The 19,473-nt window shown below is 46.4% G+C and overlaps 1 protein-coding gene across 2 annotated transcripts in view; it reads left to right on the top strand.

The window, feature by feature from the left end:
• The first annotated feature begins 718 nt into the window (after window positions 1-718).
• The window catches only part of LOC142428742 (sphingosine-1-phosphate lyase 1), a 66,051-nt gene continuing 47,296 nt past the window's right edge, over window positions 719-19,473 (top strand). Inside the window, exons 1-2 of one of the 2 annotated variants that reach the window (XM_075533559.1) lie at window positions 719-737; window positions 1,550-1,597. In XM_075533559.1, the coding sequence (XP_075389674.1) occupies window positions 1,571-1,597 (27 nt within the window). In that variant the 5' untranslated portion in view covers window positions 719-737; window positions 1,550-1,570. Of the gene's footprint in view, window positions 738-1,388; window positions 1,598-19,473 lie in introns of those variants that run through there. The other variant, XM_075533560.1, reaches the window with a different exon arrangement.

Raw genomic sequence — 19,473 nt, 5'->3', positions numbered from 1 at the left:
GACTTTCTCTGGGGCTCCAGTCCCCAAACTGCAGCCTGCAAGGTGAATTTAAAAAATAATGAACTGCTTATGAACCCTGCTTATGAACCGCGAGGGAGAAGAACTGGGCTTTCTACTCCAGTGGACGGCTAGTCTCGAAAACTCCTACAGGCTCGCTAGGAGTAGGCATCCCCTCCATGGAGCCGAGTTTGGTTTGGTTTTGGGGTGCCCTTCGCAGGAGGTCCTGGGTCTCACCTTCTGTTCCTCCCGCCCGGCCGGCCGGCAGGAGTCGCTCGCGCGCCCTGGCGTGTGCAGGGAGCCTAGGCCGCAAGCCCACAACAAGGGGTGCGCGCAGCCGGCGGCGGGGCCGCGCACGTAGGAGTCTCAGTGAGAGGGTCCGACGCCCCGCAGGTCGGGGCTCAGTGACTGGTTCCGGTGCCGCGCATGTCAGCTCTTAGTGAGCGGCGCCCGCGCCGCCCACGTGGTGGGCTCAGCGAGGGGTGGGGGAACGCCGCAGGAGCCACTTCCGGTGGGGCGGGGCCAGCAGCGCGGCCCGGTTTTCCAATCTCGGCGGCTGAGGCGATGGCGGCGGCGGCGGCAGGGGGCGCCCGAGAGCCGCGCTGCCCGACCGGGGACCGCGCTGAGGGAGAAGAGCGCGGGGTGGAGCCCAGTCGGCGGGGGCGAGTGCCTGAGACGAGGAACGGGAAGCGGGGTCCCCTTCTCCGGGGCGGCGGCGGCGGCGGCGGCGGGGCTGGGGGGTAGGGTCCGGGCCGGGCGGCGGGAGGGGACGGGTTCGGGTTCGGGCCCGGGAGGACCTGTCTGTCAGCGTGTGGAGCGGGGAGGGACTGTGAGGCAGCCGCGCGCAGGGTCTGCTCGGGAGGACCCCGGCGGCGGTGGGGCGGGTCCTGGACGCGGGGCAGCCGGGCTGAGAGTGGGGTCCGGGCCCGCACAGGTGGAGGTGCAGGGGAGGGTGTGGGCGGGATCGGGGCTAGCGGAGCCGCGGGGCCCAGGTGGGCTGCGGGGTGGGCGGCGCCTCCGCGAGCGCCCAGGGAGGGCGCAGGTGGCAGGGGAGCCGGAGCAGGAGTGGGAGCGGCTGCCCTGCCTGCGGGGTGGGAGCGGGCGCGGGGCGTCCGGGCTTGCTGACCCTTCGCCGGGACAGGGTGGGAGGGAGGAGATCGACTGCGAGCTCAGCTTCCTTCTAATCTAAAAGGACTCCAGTGGAGGCCGGTCCCTGGGATCGGGGCTGCTCCGGCGACCGGCCTTCAGCGAGTCTTTAGGTCGAATGGGCCGGGCTCGGGCATCCTGGGCGTTTTCTGGGTATTTACCTGGGTGGAAATCTTTGTGGGATCCTGGGTCTGGATTTGCGTGGTCTCCTGTGGGCGGGAAGTTCAGCTCCAGCCGCATCCTGATTCGCTGGGTTGGCGGACTAGGGGTGGGGCTGGTATCTGGGAGTGAAATCTGAGCTCTCAAAGGCAGCAAGAACCATTTCTTGACTACTGGGGCAGGTCGACGCGGGCAGAAGAGAGAGTTTAAAGCTTTAGAAGTACTCAAGCCTGATTCTCTTTTGCAGCGGCAAGGCCGGAAGAGGAAGATGCCTAGCTCGGACTTGCTGATGTTGGTGAGTTTCCCAGCACTCTTTTGGTTGTACGTGTTGTGGCTCAGGTTTATTTTAGTCTGGATGATAGGAGAGGACAGACTGGAGGACAGACTTTACTTCTGATCCGGGTGTTGGGGAGTCAAAGCCCTCTACCGCTTTTTATTACGTGATCAACAGTCTTGACACATGTAACTTCGAACTTTTAACTGCTCTCTTCTCATCCGTCCAGGGCGCATTTTGTTGTTACATTGTTGTAGCTGTTTCCCAAACTTGAGAGTTTGACTTTGTGCAAGGCAGAGGGAGCACCTCTCCTGTCTAGAGGCGAAGGAGCACCTGTCCCAGTGCTGCTTGTGCCCAGCGCTTACCCAATGGGGCTTGACTGGGACCAGTCAGAATGCGTGGTTTGGTTGGGCCAAGCTGGCTGCTCTGGTGGACGCTAGGATCCTTGGTCCCTGGGATCTTGCTGTGCTCATTGTTTTTGTTTTTAAATCTGCTCAAGCACAATGTGCACTAAAGAGAATTTTCTTGCCCCTCTTCAGCTAGTGAAGATCCCACAGGGGCTGTGTAGGGCGAGGCTTGTGGGAAGCTAGGTCACTCAGATACTCACTGCATCAGTTCTGGCTCATGGAGGGCCTATAGGATAGGACAGAACTGCACCTGTGGCTTCCTGAGGCTTGAAGGGAGTAGAGGGCCCCATGTATTTTTCCTACAGAGTGGTGGTTTCGAACTGCTGACCTTGTGGTTAGCAGTCCAGTTCATAACCCGCTATGCCCCAGGGCTCTTAGCATTCTGCTTGTGATAACAAAAAAGATAAGATTACAGTGTTTTGGGTTTCTTTTTCCATGAGTCACTTTTCTGGGTCGGAAAGAGTTGTACAACAGCTGAGATTTTAAAAACAGTCTTCTACCTTCCCTGTAACTATCCCCGAGAGTAAGTTGGTATCATGGGGAGAATGAAGAAAATGAACAGCAAGGATTTCTTACATTTTCTATTATGGCAAAGTCTGTAATGTCTGTGTGAGAGGGGTAAAAGAGGGAATCAGGGTCGTGGTTGGTTCTGGTTGACAGTGATTGCAGGTGAGATGGGGAAATTCTTGAGTTAAACACAGATCCTAGTAAACAAGTCCCCTAACAGTTTCTTGACCCTGCCTAATTTAATGAATTTCTAGTAGATAATAAGTCAGAAAAACTCACATCTAACTTACTGCCATCAGATGGATGCTGACTCATATGGATCCTGTGGGACAGGGTAGAACTGTCTCTCTGAATTTCTGAGACTAACTGTTTACGGGAGTAGAAAGCTCCATCTTTCTGCACAGAGTAGCTGGTAGTTTTGAACTGTTAACTTTTCAGGTCATCAGGCCTACTGATGACAACAGACTAATAGATAATAAACGATAATAAACAGCCTTAGGTAGTTTTTAATCTTGGTACCAGAGCATTGTTTATATTAGAAAAACATTAGAACTATATGTAATTGGGAAGAAGCACCCCCCCACCCCCACCCCCGGTAATTCTGTGAATCAGGTCAGTACTCTTGGTAGCTTGCCAGGCTAATGCTTTATGACTTGTCATAATCGGCAGTTTGTTTTTCCCCTTATATGCAGGGGCTTCCATAAAGTCCATGGAAAATGTACATCACCTTTTAATTCCATTTTCCACAAAGTTTTTGCAGCCCCCTCGTAGATCAGTATATTTTGGGAATTTACACAGGAAGCCTCCACATGCAGAGAAATGCTTTTCACTTCTAGGCCTGTGAGTTCCCTGTAGCAGAGCAATGATGGCTTTTCCTCAGAGTGCTAACTGGAATAGTTGTGTCTTAAAGCGATAGCCACCATTACCTTCACCTCCTTATCTGAACGCCTAGAACATTTCGGGATGTTGCTTTGGTGGTTGCCTGTAGATCTGACTGGGTCCCGACGTCTGTCACAGGTACTTGCTGACTGAGGCCCTCCCTTCCTTGAACTGTGCAGGGAGGGCTGTGTAAGACAGACGGTAAAGAAGGATCAGGGCAGGATTTGCCGTGGGGCACTAACCCACCGTCACCTGGTTTTAGCCTAGGGTCTGTCTTGGGTACTTTCTGTGATGAGGAAGACACGTTCTTTGCCCTCTAGCTGGAAAGAAAAAAGACAGATTAATGGGGGAAATTCTTCAGTGCATGGCAGCATTTCCTGGACTATCAGAGTTAGAAATAATCCCGTGGTGCAAGTTACATTGTGTGTGCATCCTTTGTAGAACCCTCTGATCAGGGATAGCCCGTCCTGTGCCAGGGGCAGAAGGGGAGACAGGAGGGGCAAGCAAGATCAGCAGGTCCCTTCAACACAAATGGAGCATATATTATGTGTTAGGTACAGAAAATAGATACTCTGAATCCTCAATTTTACTCTGAAACCCTTAGATAAGTATGTTGGTAGTCTTCTTTTTAGAGGGGGTGTTGGGGGGAGGGTGATGGTGGGAAGAAGAGACTTGGAGTAACTAACTTTGAAGAAGCAATTAAGTGGTGGAACCACATTTTAACCCCAGTTGGTCTACTTTCAGATTCTTGTGTTTGATGCTGTCAAAGACAATCTCTGTTGAGTGTGGTGGCTGCTGGCTGATGCCTGGTGAAGAGGGGAAGTGGTACTGGTGGCTCCATCCACTGGGGAACATTTAGAAATGGGTGTAGAGAGAGCCTGTTTGTTTTCTACTATTTTTTTATATAGAATCTTACGTTAGTGTATGCTATTAAAATTTTTTTAAATTTTAAGCATAAAATTAAAACCTTTCGACATCATTTCAGAATAGTACATTAGCGTTAAAAAACCCTTTGTTATGAAAAGAGGAAGTAGGTTTGTGACTGGATTGGAGACCATGTCTGTGCAGGGTCTAGGGTGCTATAAAACTTGAAGGTCAACTGGAGGCCATGTGTGGCAGACCCGGAACTCCACCGTCCCCTCCCTGATTTGGTTGGGCTCTTCTCCCTGCCTGGCGCACAGTTGCTCATAAAAGGCATGCTGAGGCTACACCACTTTCCACCCATGTCTCAAAGGGAATAAGATACACGCGCGGTGGTCATCGCTGAGAATGGAATGCTCTCAGAGGGAAGTCGAGGCAGGCTGATTTGTAGCCACCATTCTCAAGGTCCTTCTCCTGTGTGGTCACCTTGTCCTGAGTGCCACGGCGCGGGATCACTGTGCAGGTTGCCACAAATGAGGCGATAGCCCAGGAAAGCCAATGCTCATTTGCTCGTTTGATGTGAGGGGATAGTGCATTCGGAGTTTGTTCCACCAGGTCAGACTGTTAATCAGGCTTTCTATGGAGAGATTCTGAAAAGATTGTGTAGCAGTGTGTCAGCTGGGGGACTGCTTGTTCCATCAGGTCAATGCACTTGCAATGCATCTGGTTGGTTCTTCCTCATCGTGACCCTTTGTCGGGTTGCTGACCTTGGAGTAGCAGTCCCATGCTTAGGCAACAGAGCCACCAGAACTGCTTAGCTGGCTTCCACCATGGGTAAAAATGCCCCCTGGCACGCTTGTCAATGTCTGGAGACAGTGCAAGTCCCTGGGTGCCACAAGTGGTTGAGCCAAAAGGTTGGTGTTTCAGGGGTGCCTGGCCAAGGTCACAGCTCTCAAAACCCCATGGACCAGTTTGCTCTGTCCTTGTTTTAAGGGCCACCTGGTATTGACAGCAGCAGAGTCAGTTTTGGTTGTCACACCTAGAGAGTGATACTGACATGTGGGTGGAGGTGAGGGGAGTAACTAACAGTCATGAGTGCACACAGCCCTCACAAGAAAGGACTAGCTAGTTTAACTTGTCAACAACTCCAAGTGGAGAAGCAGAGATAAGTGGGTATCAGTGGAGTCTGGGCTTGCCCCTAAGCAGGGCATTGAATTGTTACTTGGAATTTAATGGGCTGATTCTTATGCGCCAGTTGGGGCTATTTTGCTCATGGATCAGGCTCTGGTAGATTTTGGATGTACACTGGAGGGGAGTGAGCATGGGTGTTGTGTTTTTTGGGGGCAGCAGAATGAAATTAAATGCTCCCTTTGTAGCGTTTCTGCAGTGTTCTTTTTAAATTTCGGAAACAGCAAGCCTCCCTCAGCTTTGCTTCCTGGGTATAAAACTCAATTGTCTTCTAGCCTGACAGCTTTATCTTTGACCCCCGAGTCTTCAGGGGTGGTTGCCCTCTGAGTCATTAAGTGGGGCTTGAAGGAGCACATGATGGGTCCATGCCAAACAGTGCTTCTCTGTTCCTTGAGCCTGTCTGGTGTCTTGTTGGTAAAATGAGCTAGCAAACAGGGGGACTGCCTCGGGACCGGAGCTGGGACTTTGAAAACTTGACCATTTGCCTTGGGCGAGCACTCTCTTTGGCATGGTGTCAATCTTGTAAGTGAAGCAGAAACACAGTGTGTCAACAAGTAGGACTTTACTTCTCTGGCCTTTGGAGATTGGAAAGGTGAGTTATAAATAGATAGACTCCAATTCTAGTGTGTGTTGGTTTTGTTTAAGGAATTTCTAGTAACATTTACCTTAACTAGACTTTTCCCAGTCTGATATTACATACAGTTTGTATGTGCTGTTGACACAATTAGAAAGTAACCTGGGATTACGAATATTCCACAGGGCATTGATTTACAGATGAGTCAGTTCACATGCATCAATATTTGCCCCCCCCCCCAATTACTGAGAAAGAAAGCATGCTGTGGAAGGAGGGGAGACTGGAGCCATGTGGTTGATGGGGAGGACTGGAGGCTGGCAGTAGTTAGTTGTATCTACAAGTGGGATTGAGGATTGAGGGGAGAAGGGACTACTGACAGAGAGGTTGGGTGGGGCTCTGAAATCCCAGCCCAGGCTGTGAAGACAGCAGAGAACCCAAGCCTGAGGGGCAACACTCCCTGCATCCTGCTGACTCAGACTCACAGCGAATCTATAGGACACAGGAAACCTTGTCCCTATGCATTTTCAAGACTGTAACTATTCACAGGAGTAGAGAGCCTCACCTTTCTCCCGAAGAGCAGCTGCTGGTTTCTGACTGCTCATTTTAGCACCCTAAGGGGTAACTACTAGGCCACCAGGGCTCCTTAAAATAGAATAACAAAATCGATTTCAAATAAAAGTCCCCAAACTATACAACCAAGTATCTTTTAGAAAGGGTATTTGTGTGGGAAAAGTGTTTGTTAGAAGTGTAAACATCTGAGCCCCTTAAAGAGCTAAGCTGGTGCTGTCTGTCAGAGAAGCCTGGCCAGCTGGTGGCCCGCAGGAAGGGGATCAAGGGGACACATTCATCAAATCCCTTCATTTCCCATCTGCAGAGCTCCTTCAGGACCTTCCCATTTGTCCACCCTGCCTGGTAACCAGAGGAATGGGGCCTGGCTGCTATAAATCATATCAGGCAGCCTCTGGCCGTCAGACAGCAGTGGAGGGGACAAGGGGATCTTGGATCTGGAGGAACAAAGGGGTACTGTCCAACACTCTGAAGTGCCTGGATTAGATGGGGCTACTGCTTAAATACGATCTTAAAATTGGGGAGGTTTGGATTGTTACGGAAAGGCGTGCTCTCAGGAACCATAATAGAAGCATTAGATCCAGAGGCAAAGCTTGGCCACCACTTGGGGAAGCCCTGGGCAGCTTTGTTCCAAGAGTAGCCTTAGAATCCAGATGGCCTGCGGGCCTTTAGAAAGCCTGCCCTTCAGCTTCCCTGGCTGGCTGTTGGAATCGCTCCCACCAGACTCTGCCAGTTAGCTGTGTGGACTCTTTCTCAGGGAGCCCTTCCCACTGTCAAGACCTCTTCAATAGCTAGCTGTTCGATTTCTCAGTCACTGAATGCATCCACAAGGTTTGGGTTGTCTGTATTCAACAGAAGAAGCTAAATTAATAGAGATTTTCAATACAAATCTATTTCGCTAAGGGAACAGGAAATCGGAGGTAGGCAGCCCTTGACTTGCCCAGCAGCTGCTAGGTCACCCCGGTTCCAGGCTGTTCTGTCCTGCAGGCCCATTATTCGTAGTGCCTCCCCATGTGGACCTGTGCAACGGCTGCTTTGGGCTTCCGCCATTCTGTCATGCTTCCTTCCGCGGGCAGAGAAAGGGGAGAGTAGCCTTCTTTTTAATTAAAGACATTTTTATGTGAACTCAGCTATAGATACAGAAGCATATAGAAGCACATGTGTACATTTTGAAAAATAAAACAATATGTCTATCATATAGGTTTAAGGAATAGTTTCAAACCCCCCAAAACAAGCTCACCACAAGCAAGTTGATGCCAAATCACAGTGGCCCTGTAGGACAAGTAGAACCACCCTTGTGAGTTTCTGAGACTGTAACTTTTCAGTGGCGTCGACAGCCCCATCTGTCTTCTGTGGAGCAGCTAGTGGTGTACTAATGTTTTCAAGCGTGTATTGGCCATTTGGAGTTCCTATTTAATGAGCGCTTTTTTCTTGACACTGTTGGGGTGCTAACTGAAAGGTTGGCAGTTCAAACTCAGCAGGTTTTCCAAAGGAGAAAGTTAAGGCTGTCTTTCCCCATAAAGATTTATAGCCTCAGAAAGTCTAAATAGATACAGAGTCGTTGTGAATTAGGATCAACTGAATAGCAAGTAGCAGCAACAGAGTTCATTAACCTTGATGTTTCTAGTGTTTCACTATCATTCATGGTGCTGCTGCATTCTTGAACTTGCCTTTTGGTGAGCGTAAATGGAATTGCTGAGCCATAAGTTAGGTCGCCAAACAGTTGCCCAAAGTAGCTGCACCAATTTATACCCCGAGGGTTTTCTTAATCGAAGAACATTGGGACTTAGCTGTGGGCCACATGACTTACTTCTTTGTGCTGCACACTGTCAAAGACAGCTTCAAGAAGTGTTTCCTGAAATAGTCTAGATCCTTTTTAACTGTGAAATGTTCTTCCTTTTGTTAATACGCAGGAGGCTAGAAACCCAGTGTTAGAAAGGCTCTGTTCAGGACAGAGTTTCAAGTTGCAAAGCACTGTTTGTAGAAGTTATCCCATGTTACAGTCATAATCCTCTGGGAACTCTTTGCAGTCTGTTTCTGTGGTGCTGGGTTTGGACTCAGTGCCGGGGAGACTGCGTTGCTTGGGCAACCGTGAGAATGCTGTTGGTGAACTTGGCCGGGTGTGTTGCAGCCAGAGTACAATCAGCTGAGAAGTGCAAGTCAGAAGACCATGGCAGCCTGTAGCAGTGGGTCAGGAGGGCCGCAGTCAGGTTTGTGATCAGTTCTCAGGGAACTGATTTAACCCAGTTTGATGGGTAGGTGAAGGGACACTCACAGCTTTGTGATGGAATTTGGAGATTGCCCAGGGCAAAGGGTTGGTTGAACGTTTTCCCTGGCATGCCAGCAGCTTGGTATGAACTTGTATTGTATGAACAGCAGTTTAAGAAAGTGCCACATGGGCCTGGGAATCAGTGTGTCTCCGGGCTTTGCCTTCGTGCCTTTGCTTGGGACACTGGAAGCTGCTGTCGGCTGCTGCGTGAAGAGGAATGCGAAATGCGTGTCACGAGGAAACATGTGTTTTATTTACCTATGACTGCTTTATTTTGCTGTCATTCTCCTGCACCCCACCCCCGCCATCATATTGATGCAGTGCTGCTAAACAGAATCCCCCCAAGTGGGAGGCTTGAACTGTTTAGGAGGCTGGAAGTGCCAGTGCCTGGTGCCAGCCCTGGGGGAAGGCTTTCTGTGTTGTGGCTCTGGAAGGGGAGGTCTCTTACTCTCCTTGGCTTCTGTCCTGGGTCGGCGGCTTCCCATGGCTCAGCATCCATCCTCCCCACCCCCTGCTTTCCTGATGCTTATTTAGTCTGCAGAGAGATTGACTCAAGACCCACCGTACACCAAGAACAGAGACCTCCCCTTCACCAATGGGATTATCACCACAGGCAGAGAGGTTAGGATTTACAAGCAATTCAAGCTATAACACCTTGCTTCCATTACTAGACAACTGCCTGGATTATGACAGTAGCATCTGCGTTTGCAGCAAAGCCAATTGGAGTTGCACCAAACTAAACCACACTCCATACCGAGTGGATTCTAGCTCCTAACTACCCTGTAGGACAGGGTAGCACTGCCCTTGTGACTTTCTGGGACAGTAGCGCTTAATGAGAGTAGAAAGACCTGTCTTTCTTCTGTTGAGCTGAACAGAGACTCAGTCATGGGCCAAAGGTCGTACAGCATCTGAGACTTCTGAGAGCCAGAGTTTAGAGTTGGAACTTTGATAAGCGACTCCACCTTTCTTTTCCTGAACAGCTAGCTTGGCAAAGACCTCTGTGAGCATGGCTCCTCAGCAGTCGGGAAGATGCATCCATGGGGGAGGGGGTACCTGTTGGCTAGCCTTGGCATGGGTTTGTGAACTGCTAAAGAAAAAATTAAAGTAACAATTTAGTAGGCAGCAAGTCTGGTTTAACACCCTTTCCAAAACACATTTCTTTAAATAAGAACCCTCTCTTAACTGTAGAATTTGATAGTTTTCAGAATTTTCAGAGTTACGCAACCAATCTTCTATTACCACACCAATTTTCTAACATTTTCAAACAAAACCCCTTGTTTTTTACTTCCCCACCCATCTTAGCTGTCAGGTCCTATATGTCAGAAGCACCACAAATGGATGACATTAACAAACCTGTCGTAGTCTCTCACAGTTTCAGAGACTAGGAGAAATTCAAATTCAGGGCACTGGCTCTGGCTGAAGGCTCTCTCATCTCCGGGAAATGTCCTTGTCATCAATCTTCCCTTGGGCTGAGGTGTTTCCCAGCACAGGGAGCCTGGGTCCACGTGATGGGCTCTTATCTGATTATTTTTCTTCTTCTTCCTTTTGTAAAATAAATCATTTTATTGGGACTCTTACAGCTCTTATAATCATACATCAATTGTATCAAGCACATTTGTATTTATGTTGCCATCATCATTTGAAAACATTTTCTTTCCACTTAAGCCCTTGGTATCTGCTCCTCTTTTCCCCTTGCTCCCCACCCAACTGCGATCTGATTCTATCTTGGTGGTGCTGGGGTGGTAGGTCCGGCTGATCTTTGCTTGCTTGTGTAATCCCTTTCATATTTCAAAAGAGACTGTTTCAAGGCACAGACTAATTCTTTAGAGTGTATCCTGCCTCGTTAACATAACTCTCTAATCCTGCCTCATTAATATCTTAGAATATAGGGTTTATATACACAGGGTAATTATATCAGATTGCAAAATAGAGGTTGATTACAAAATACTGAAGATAAATACAAAATCGTAGCCTAACCAAGTTGAAACATATTTTTCCTGTACATAATTCTGTCCATCTCTATACATTTCTCTATTCTGAAGATTTCATATTGATGGAATCAGATAGTTCTTACATATATGTGGTCTATTTTGATTTTTCTTACTGAGAATATTTTCAAGGCTCAATCATTTTGTAGCATGAATCAGTACATGATCTTTACATATATATATATTACTCCAGTCATAAGAGTTTTTCTGGAGAATTTTCAGTAATGAATAAATCCAATTGGGGTTCTGTTTAGTACATTCCTCAGGACATGAAGGGGCCATGGGCACCTTTTGTATCAAACAGGACAATTTGCAACCCTGGAACTCTGTCTCTGACCCATCTTAAATCTGGCAAAACATGGACCCCAAATGATTGGCCTTTCAGATATAATGAGCCCTTTGTGGTTATTTGCAAGATTTTGTATTGGCAATCAACTTTGCATGTGGGGGAATGAGATATTTAGCTTCTGTAAAAGATAATCTGATTAGGGCAAAGAATGTACAGATGTGCTTTATACAATTGATGTATGTATATGTATGGACAGTGATAAGAGCTGTATGAGCCCCTAATAAATTGTTTAAAAAAAAAAAGATAATCTTTTTTAAAAGGTAAAATCATAGCTCTTGTATAAATACCAAATGAGTGCATGTTAAAGATTTTACTTTCCTCCTAATAAGGAAACTAGGTAGAGTTTAAGTTGGTTCAAAGGTGAAGTCCCAGGAATAGACTTACTGTATATACTCGAATATAAGCCGACCTGAGTATAAGCCGAGGTACCTAATTATTACCTGGGAAACCAGAAAAACTGATTGACTTGAGGATAAGCCTAGGGTGGGAAATGCAGGATGTGAATTAACACAGAGACCAGAGGGGAGAGACGGAGCACAGCCACAGACACATCCTTACCAGTTCAGCTGCCGGTGTAAGTGAATCACTACAGGTACTTCTGCAAATTGGAGCCGTCCACGTCATAGGACAACTCTGGTTAGATGTGAGTAAACAAGCATTCAAAGCCCTGCAGTGTGAGCAGGGCTTTGAATGAACAGCGGAGGAATGGCAATCAACCGCAAGATGTTACACCTCGCTGGGGTACCACTGACCCGTGTATAAGCTGAACCCCAGTTTTTCAGCACAAACTCGGATTATACACGAGTATATACGGTATGTTTCGATTGAGAATTCTTGACATGAATATGCAAATTAAGGCAAAGCTAGTTATTTCCTAGTGAGTGAGGGAAGTCAAGTGCATCTCTGCCTACTAAGCAGGACAGAATTTTAGTGTTTACTACAAGTGGAGATGCTTTTACATTGCTATTGATTATGTAGGAGTCCTGGTGGCATAGTGGGTTCTTAGTGGAGTTGTTAAACCTCTAGGTCAGTAGTTCAAACCTAACAGCCGCTCCACAGGAGGAGGAGGTCACTTCCTGTTTCTGTAAAGATTTATATCCTCAGAAACTCACAGGAGCAGGTCAACTCTACCCTGCAATCCTCTAGGTCAATATGAATTAGAGTGGACTCGATGGCAGTCAATTTGTTTTCTTTCTTTTTGTTATCACCAGCCTCCAGTCTCAAAGCTGTGCAATGACTTCAGCAGAGTCAGAGCCAGAGAACTTCGGGGAATGTCACAGACGATTTTCTGTTAGGACTTTTCCTTGCACTTGTAACAGATCACCAAAACAGCCCAGATTTTAGTGTTAACTTTAGATTCCTCCACCTTCCTGTTTCAGTTGTGGAGCTGAAAGCACACATTTCAGAGGGTGTTTTCAACGGAATTTTGTGTTAGAAATTTCCAGACAGTGAGCCATCACAGCTTCCTGAGGTCATACTTCTCAGCATAGATTCAGGATTCCTCCTCTTCAGTAGCCACATGATTGTTGCACAAGGGGGATTTCTACACATTTTGAAAGTCTTAACCGTCAGTAACCTCAGTGACAGAAAGAGAGAATTCTGTCAGTAAGGTATGTGTGGGAAGGGTAATTACTTCTTCAATTGTGGTAATTTTAGGGAGGTCCCAACTTCCCCTTTGTGTTAGGCAGCGTTCTCTAGAGAAACATAACCACGACACTTATGATTATGTATATATAAGAGCATAGGTTTATATAGGAAGGCAGATACCACACAGCAGTACAGAGGGCTCAGTTTAACTCACTTCTGTGGAATAGTTAATATACTGGAAGTCCTTCAACTCAGGTGGGCTGCCGGGTCAAAGGTTGAGGAAGCAGACAGTAGAGTCTGCCCACAGGCAGCAAACAGCACGGTGGGTTAGCAACAGTCAGTAGATGGGAGTTTAGCAAAGCATGCCTGGATGGGCTGTCAGACACAAGCAAGGTGGCAGGGGCCACCAGCCTTAAGCTCAAGCGATGTACACACAAGCAGCATGGTGAAGCAGGTCTTGAAGGAGCCTCACGCTCTAGGGACACTTTCCATAGGTTGGTTTGGCCCACAGGTAGTGTAGCCATCAGGTTGAAGCAGAGAACTATGTAAAGCAGCAGCACACTGGTCTGATCACCAGAGAGCAAGAGAGGGGGACAGGCCTAACAGCCATTTATCTCTGCTCTAATCAAACCGTAACCTGATTAATTTCACATGTTTCTGTTGGCCAGGTTGGCACAATAACCTAACTATTACACCCTGCATGTGTGAAAACTTGCCACTTATCCAAGGAAGCCTCATTGCTAGACATAGCGAATTAAGACTTGGGATGCCCACTGCAAGGGCAGCGGAGTGAAACTACCAGGTGCTCCTTGGAGAAATGAGGCTTTCCACTCCTGTAAAGACTTACATTCTCGGAAACTCAGGGGCACTTTTACTCTGTCTTGTAGGATCACTATAAGTCAGAATAGAACCTATGGCAGGGAGTTTGAATCTTCGCTGGGTAGTGAGTAGTTGTTACTTAGGCTTTTCTTTTGTACCTTGACAGGTAACCTCTGTGTATTCATCCACAGAGTAAGCCATTTTTACTAAGTTAAGTCCGTAAGGAGTCTGGTGGTGGAGCGGTTGTGCGTTAGGCTGCTAACTGCAAGGTCAGCAGGTCAAATCTACCAAATCCACCAGCTGTTGCTTGGAAGAAAGATGAGGCTTTCTACTCCTGTAAAGAGTTATGGAAACCCACAGTGGCAGTGCTACCTTGTCCTTTTGGGTGACCATGAGTAAGAAATCATTCAATGGCAGTGAATTTTGAATGGTCCCTAGGTGGTGCGAATCAGTAAGCACTAGACTGAAAGACTGGAAGTTTGAACTTCCACAGAGGCTCCTCAGAAGCAGTTTGATGCTCCGTGTCGGCGAGGTCATGCCTTGAGAACCGTCTGGAGCTGTTCTAGCCTGCAACAGGTGGGGTAGCGCTGAGGTGGAATGGACTCACTGGCAAGAGGTTTTGGCGTAAGCATACTCCGGGAGTTCATAGTGTGGTTAGCAACAAACCATCTACAGGTTTCCACAATCCTTTTCCCCACATTGCACTGACTTGCCTTAGGCTGAGAGTATGCTGACCAAATATTCCTTTGCATATTGAACTTAGTTTTAGGCTAGTTTTGAGTTCTGCCACCCACATAGCAGTACCCCGGGAGAAAGGCCTGGCAATCTGCTTCCAGAAAGATTACAGCCAAGAACCTGCTCCCTTGAAGCAGCTCTGCTCCATAACATGGTGTTGCCATTGAGTTGGAATCAGTGTGAAAACACTGAGGGTGCTCCTTTGGTTCTAGCACCTTGTTGGGAACCCTAGTGGCACCATCTGACACACATGGACTGCTGGTGGTTCAGACCCACCAGCCGCGCTGCAAGAGAAAGATGAGGTTATCTGCTCCCATAGAGATTTGCAGTCTTGGAAATTCTATGCAGGTTCCCCATGAGTCAGAATCGACTTGATGGTAATGATTTGGTTTTTGGTGTAGTGCCTTGCTTGATGTGTTCAGAATTGTTGGCTGACAGAATCAACATCTGTCTCACTTGAGGCCTTGTCCCGACCACAAGTAAATAAATAAAATGCCACCTGACATAGACTCTCAGACCTTGAGTAAGCTTTGATGAGCTCAGAAACTTGGCTTTCCCAGGAGCTTTGCCTGTCTGCTTTGTTAGGAGACCAGCTGGGTCTCAGTGGGACTTACATTGGAAAGAACCTTCCCACATACTGAGTCTCCTGACTCAAGTCACATCAGGAGTCCTGATGGTGTAATGGTTAAGCTTAGGTGCTAACCACAGGGTATGTGGTTCCAAGCCCAGTAGCCCCTCTGCAGGAAAAAGATGGGGAAGTCTACTCCTGTGATGATTTATGGCCTCGGAAACTTTATGGAACAGCAGATCTGTTCTCCCCTATAGGGTCACTGTGGGTTGGAAGAATCACATGGTGGTATTTTAGGAAGTATATGGTTCTGTAACTTGTAACACATGATGAGTCACTCTTCAAACATCTCTGTATCACAGCCAGCTTGGAATGGTTGTTTGGTTCTGTTGCTCAATTTCTTTTTCTTTAATGACCCATGGGAATTCCCCCTTTGGGCTTCTAATGTGCTTTTTTTTGAGGCTTTAAAGACAGTATTGCTTTCTTGTTTACTCTACACTTTGAAGTTCTACACAATGGGATATAAATAAGATCCAAGTAGCTTTCTTTTCTTTGTTATAAGAATAAGTAGGCAAATTGTTTGGGCCTTTTCTGTATTTACACTTTACTCTGTAATCCCAATCTCAGCCCTTATAGTGCCTGAGAATCATTTGATCTGAAGGTATTTAAGGCAGTGGGTGAGTTAGCTGAAACAAGTTCTCCTTTTCCTCAATAGTCTATCCCAGCTTTTAAGCTTATATTTCAGACTGTTCTGGAGAAGCTGTTTTGAGTAATATAATAAATAGTATTAGAGGTGAATGAGCCCTGGTGATGCAGTGGCTTAAGTGTTTGGCTGCTGATTGCAAGGTTGGCAGTTGAAACCTACCACCTGCTTCTTGGAGAAAGAGGACACTGTCTATATCGATTTACAGTCTTGGAAGCCCTAAAGAGCAGTTCTACACTGCCTTAGAGAGTAGCTTTGAGTCAGAATGAACTTGACGACCATGGCTTTGTTCTGTTTTTGACTACTAGAGGTGGAGAAAATGGACGAGGAAGAAAACAAAGTCCTCTCTGCAGGATTGTTGCTGGAAACTTGACTTGGTAGCGTAATGGGTTACACATTGGGCTGCCAACCGAGGGGTCAGCTGTCGTCTGGATCAAGGAGATTCTCTGCCCATTCTTTGCCGATAGTGAATGTGTTGTCTTAATTATTCTGCACTTCATCTCTAAATTCTAATATCCATTCTGGCTACACAAACTCACAATATTAAAGAAGTCAGCAGGTTCTAATGAAAGTGAGAAGTGCTGAGGATACAGTTGTTTATCACGATATGTTACAAAGTTCTTTCAGGTCTGCTAATAAATGCTCAAAGGGGTGTACCCTACACTGTAAACATCAGCTTGATGACATTAAACTCAAGCTCCATGGGTCAGCAAAAACAGCCCCTAAATTAAGTGCCCAGGGGCACCCCAACCTAGTAAGGCTCAACCCAAAACCACTTGGTTCCACTTGCTTGGGTCAGCAAGCCCAGCTCTTCCAATTAAATGCCCAGAGGCAAACCACTTCCCAAGTCAGCCTCCTGCCCCAAAGACTCAGCTTTACCAGCTTTGTGGGACAGAAAGACATGAGTGCATCACAGGAGGTAAGTTAGGTAAGGGGTTATCTTAAAACTTCTTTGTTTCATGTCTTTGGGTTTTTATGTGTACTAGATTGCGTAGAAGAATAACTTTTTGTGGGTCCGTTGTAAAGTTTGAGACTCACTGATCTACCAGGTAATAGACCTCAAATTCATAAAGTTTGCAGATTAGAATTTTCCAGCAGAATTTGCTACTATGTTACATTCACTAAAGTGCCTTGATCCCTTGGATTGATTTGGGAGTTGAAAGGGTTCCTTCTCACTAAGTATAATGGCCACTAGTAGTGCCTGTAAAGTCTAGTAGTTGTTTGCTGTCCAAGGATGATAGGGTTTATTCAGTACTGGTTGGATGTCTTTTCGGCATCCGCTAACACCTCAACCATCAGATTATTGTGTAATGACATGATAGAGAAACTGGTTAATTGACTCATTTAACAGTAACTTCTTGGATTGGTCATATGATTAAGGTTTATCAGAGTTTGTTTTTTCCTTTAACATTATACTTTTTTTAAAGAATTGTGCTCTTCTCTAATGACAGTGATCAATGTATATCCATTGAAAAAGCCCTTTTGTTTTATTTTTTTCTAGAGAAATGTATTTCCAATTTTTATAAAAAATGTGAAAGAAGGAATACATTACTTCTGGAAACTGTGCCAAAGCTTCTGTTTTGTTAAGAAAGAGTTGAAGTCACACACACACACACACACACCCCATTTTATTTTGTGAGTGTGCTAGTCTTGTATCTGTTCTAATCTGGATAAAGAAATGGAGGCACAGATTAGTGAAATATTTGTGAGGAGATGCATACTAAGTTGGTGGTCTTCATTGATGACCATTCATCGTTCCCATATCTTGAGCTAGGTATAATACATAGACTGATTTGAAATAAATAGGAGCCTAAGTATTGTCTTATAGATATATATGCAGGTGCACATAGGTAAAGTCTTGATTGCTGCAGCGCAAACATCATGGAAAATAGTAATTACAATTCTAGCAGTTCTGATGCCATCTCTAGCGCAGGGTTTACCCACAGTCGTGGCCTGGGTTATACAATATTAATTTGTTATGAACTGCACCATATATCCAGGGTAGATTCTGCCAGGAACATGGCCTGTGCAAAGAAAGCTTTGGGGACGTGGTTGGATTCTGTGTGTTAAACCAGTGTTTCTCCAAATGGGTGGAACTACCCCCTGGGGACACTGAATGATTCAGTTGGGGGTGGGGATGCTGCAGAAGCAGATATCTACACTTTATCCTGGATTATGGGCTATTGTACAATAGCTTTTAATTGCCGATGGCATCAAATAATTTTTTTGTTTTCTGTAAAGGGGACAGTAGGCAAAATAAAATTGGGAAGCTACGTGTTTGGTGATCACAGCCAATGGACACTGAGACTCAAGACTTGAACGAGGTCTGAATAGCAAGTCCGAAGGATTGAGTTCCTCTTCTTGAACTTTGGCCCACCATTCACCTTGGGTCTCTGCTTATAAAGAGCAAATGCTGGGCTTGATCCCGAGGGTGCCGTCCAGCCCTGAGACTCAGTGCTTCCCAAGAGTTGGAGTATTGCATCAGGGCCCAGCCTGGGGTTTGTGCTGGTCTTAAGGTCCTTAGGGACTGCCTCGTCCTTTTTTCCCAAAGAGATAAATGCATGACCCCACAGAGCCCAATAATGCTGAGAGCTGGCAGTCCTGTGACTGCCATCACTGGGGAGCGTAGGTTGTTTGTAGTAACCGAGGCTGGTGAAAGACCTTGGGACAGAGCCAGCGACTGAGAACGACGAGACTCCGGCTTTGGTAACGATTTATAGCTTTGGAAACCATGGGGCAGTTCTGCTTTTTGGGTCAGAATTCACCCCCGTGGCAGGGAGTTTGAGATTTTAGTTGCAGTCCCCTACCCAAAAAGTTTGCCAGGCGTTACCCACTTCAGCCTCCTTTTACCTCCTCTTAAAGTGTCCTTTTGGAGGTCCAGGACTCCCATGATCATCTTATCATAGAAGTTACCAAAAATATATATTCCTTCTGAATATAATTTTATACATCTCAATGAGGAATGTCTTTATACCCGAATCTTGACGTTTAGAAAAATTAAGTTAGTTTGCATTTCCTGGTTATTTGCCAGTTATTTATTTTTATTTGCTGAATATCTACAGATATCTTTTGACACTGATAACATCTATTTTCTGCATTTTGGAAACTAGTATTTATCAGCAGGAACCCTAGGGCAGTTCCACTCTGCCCTTTAGGGTTGCTGTGAATTGGAATCAGTTCCACAGCACACAACCACATCATCGTTCTCAGAGGAAAAGCTGATCCAAAGGATTATCCTCTGTCATCCCCTTCTTACGCATTCTTCAATTGTCTGGTTTAAGCACGACTCTAATGCTGGAAGGTTCTTCATAATGACGGGGATCATAAAATACTTGTGATGATGCTAGACGCCTTCTGGTCTGTCTTAGATTTTGAGCAGCATTGCTGCTGTTCTGCTGGGTGGATATTGTTGATAGCAACAGTGGGCTCTTGGGAATTGCCTCCAAGAACTATGGTGGGGTTGTAAATAAGCTGTTTCCATGGATGGCCCTCTAGGGAACCTAATTTTTGCCTAACGTTAATTACTTTATACACCACAGTATAATTGCTAAGGGTATAAATGCTTTCAACAAACATTCATCTAACACCTGCTCTCCTAAGTTACCATAATCCTACTCGAACATTGTATGTGAATATCCAATAGAAACATAACTTAAACCAGTATCAATGACCTTTCTCTCAAAATCTCTTTGACCTTTTCTGTCTTTCCTGCCTCTTCTGGTCTTGTCATGGTTGATGATGTCACCTGCTCTCTCAAACTTTGGGACTGTTTGATTCTTCCCATTGTTAGGTGTTAGGGTACTAACCACAAATTAGGTGGTTCACACCTACCAGCCTTCCAAGGGAGAAAGATGAGATTCTGCTCTTGTAAAGATTTATACTCTTGGCACCCTGAA

The sequence above is a fragment of the Tenrec ecaudatus genome, chromosome 16 (genome assembly GCF_050624435.1).
Source record: "Tenrec ecaudatus isolate mTenEca1 chromosome 16, mTenEca1.hap1, whole genome shotgun sequence".
In the NCBI taxonomy this organism is placed as follows: Eukaryota; Metazoa; Chordata; class Mammalia; order Afrosoricida; family Tenrecidae; genus Tenrec; species Tenrec ecaudatus.
Note: the sequence above shows the minus strand (reverse complement) of the source record. Positions and strands in the feature narration are given on the sequence as shown.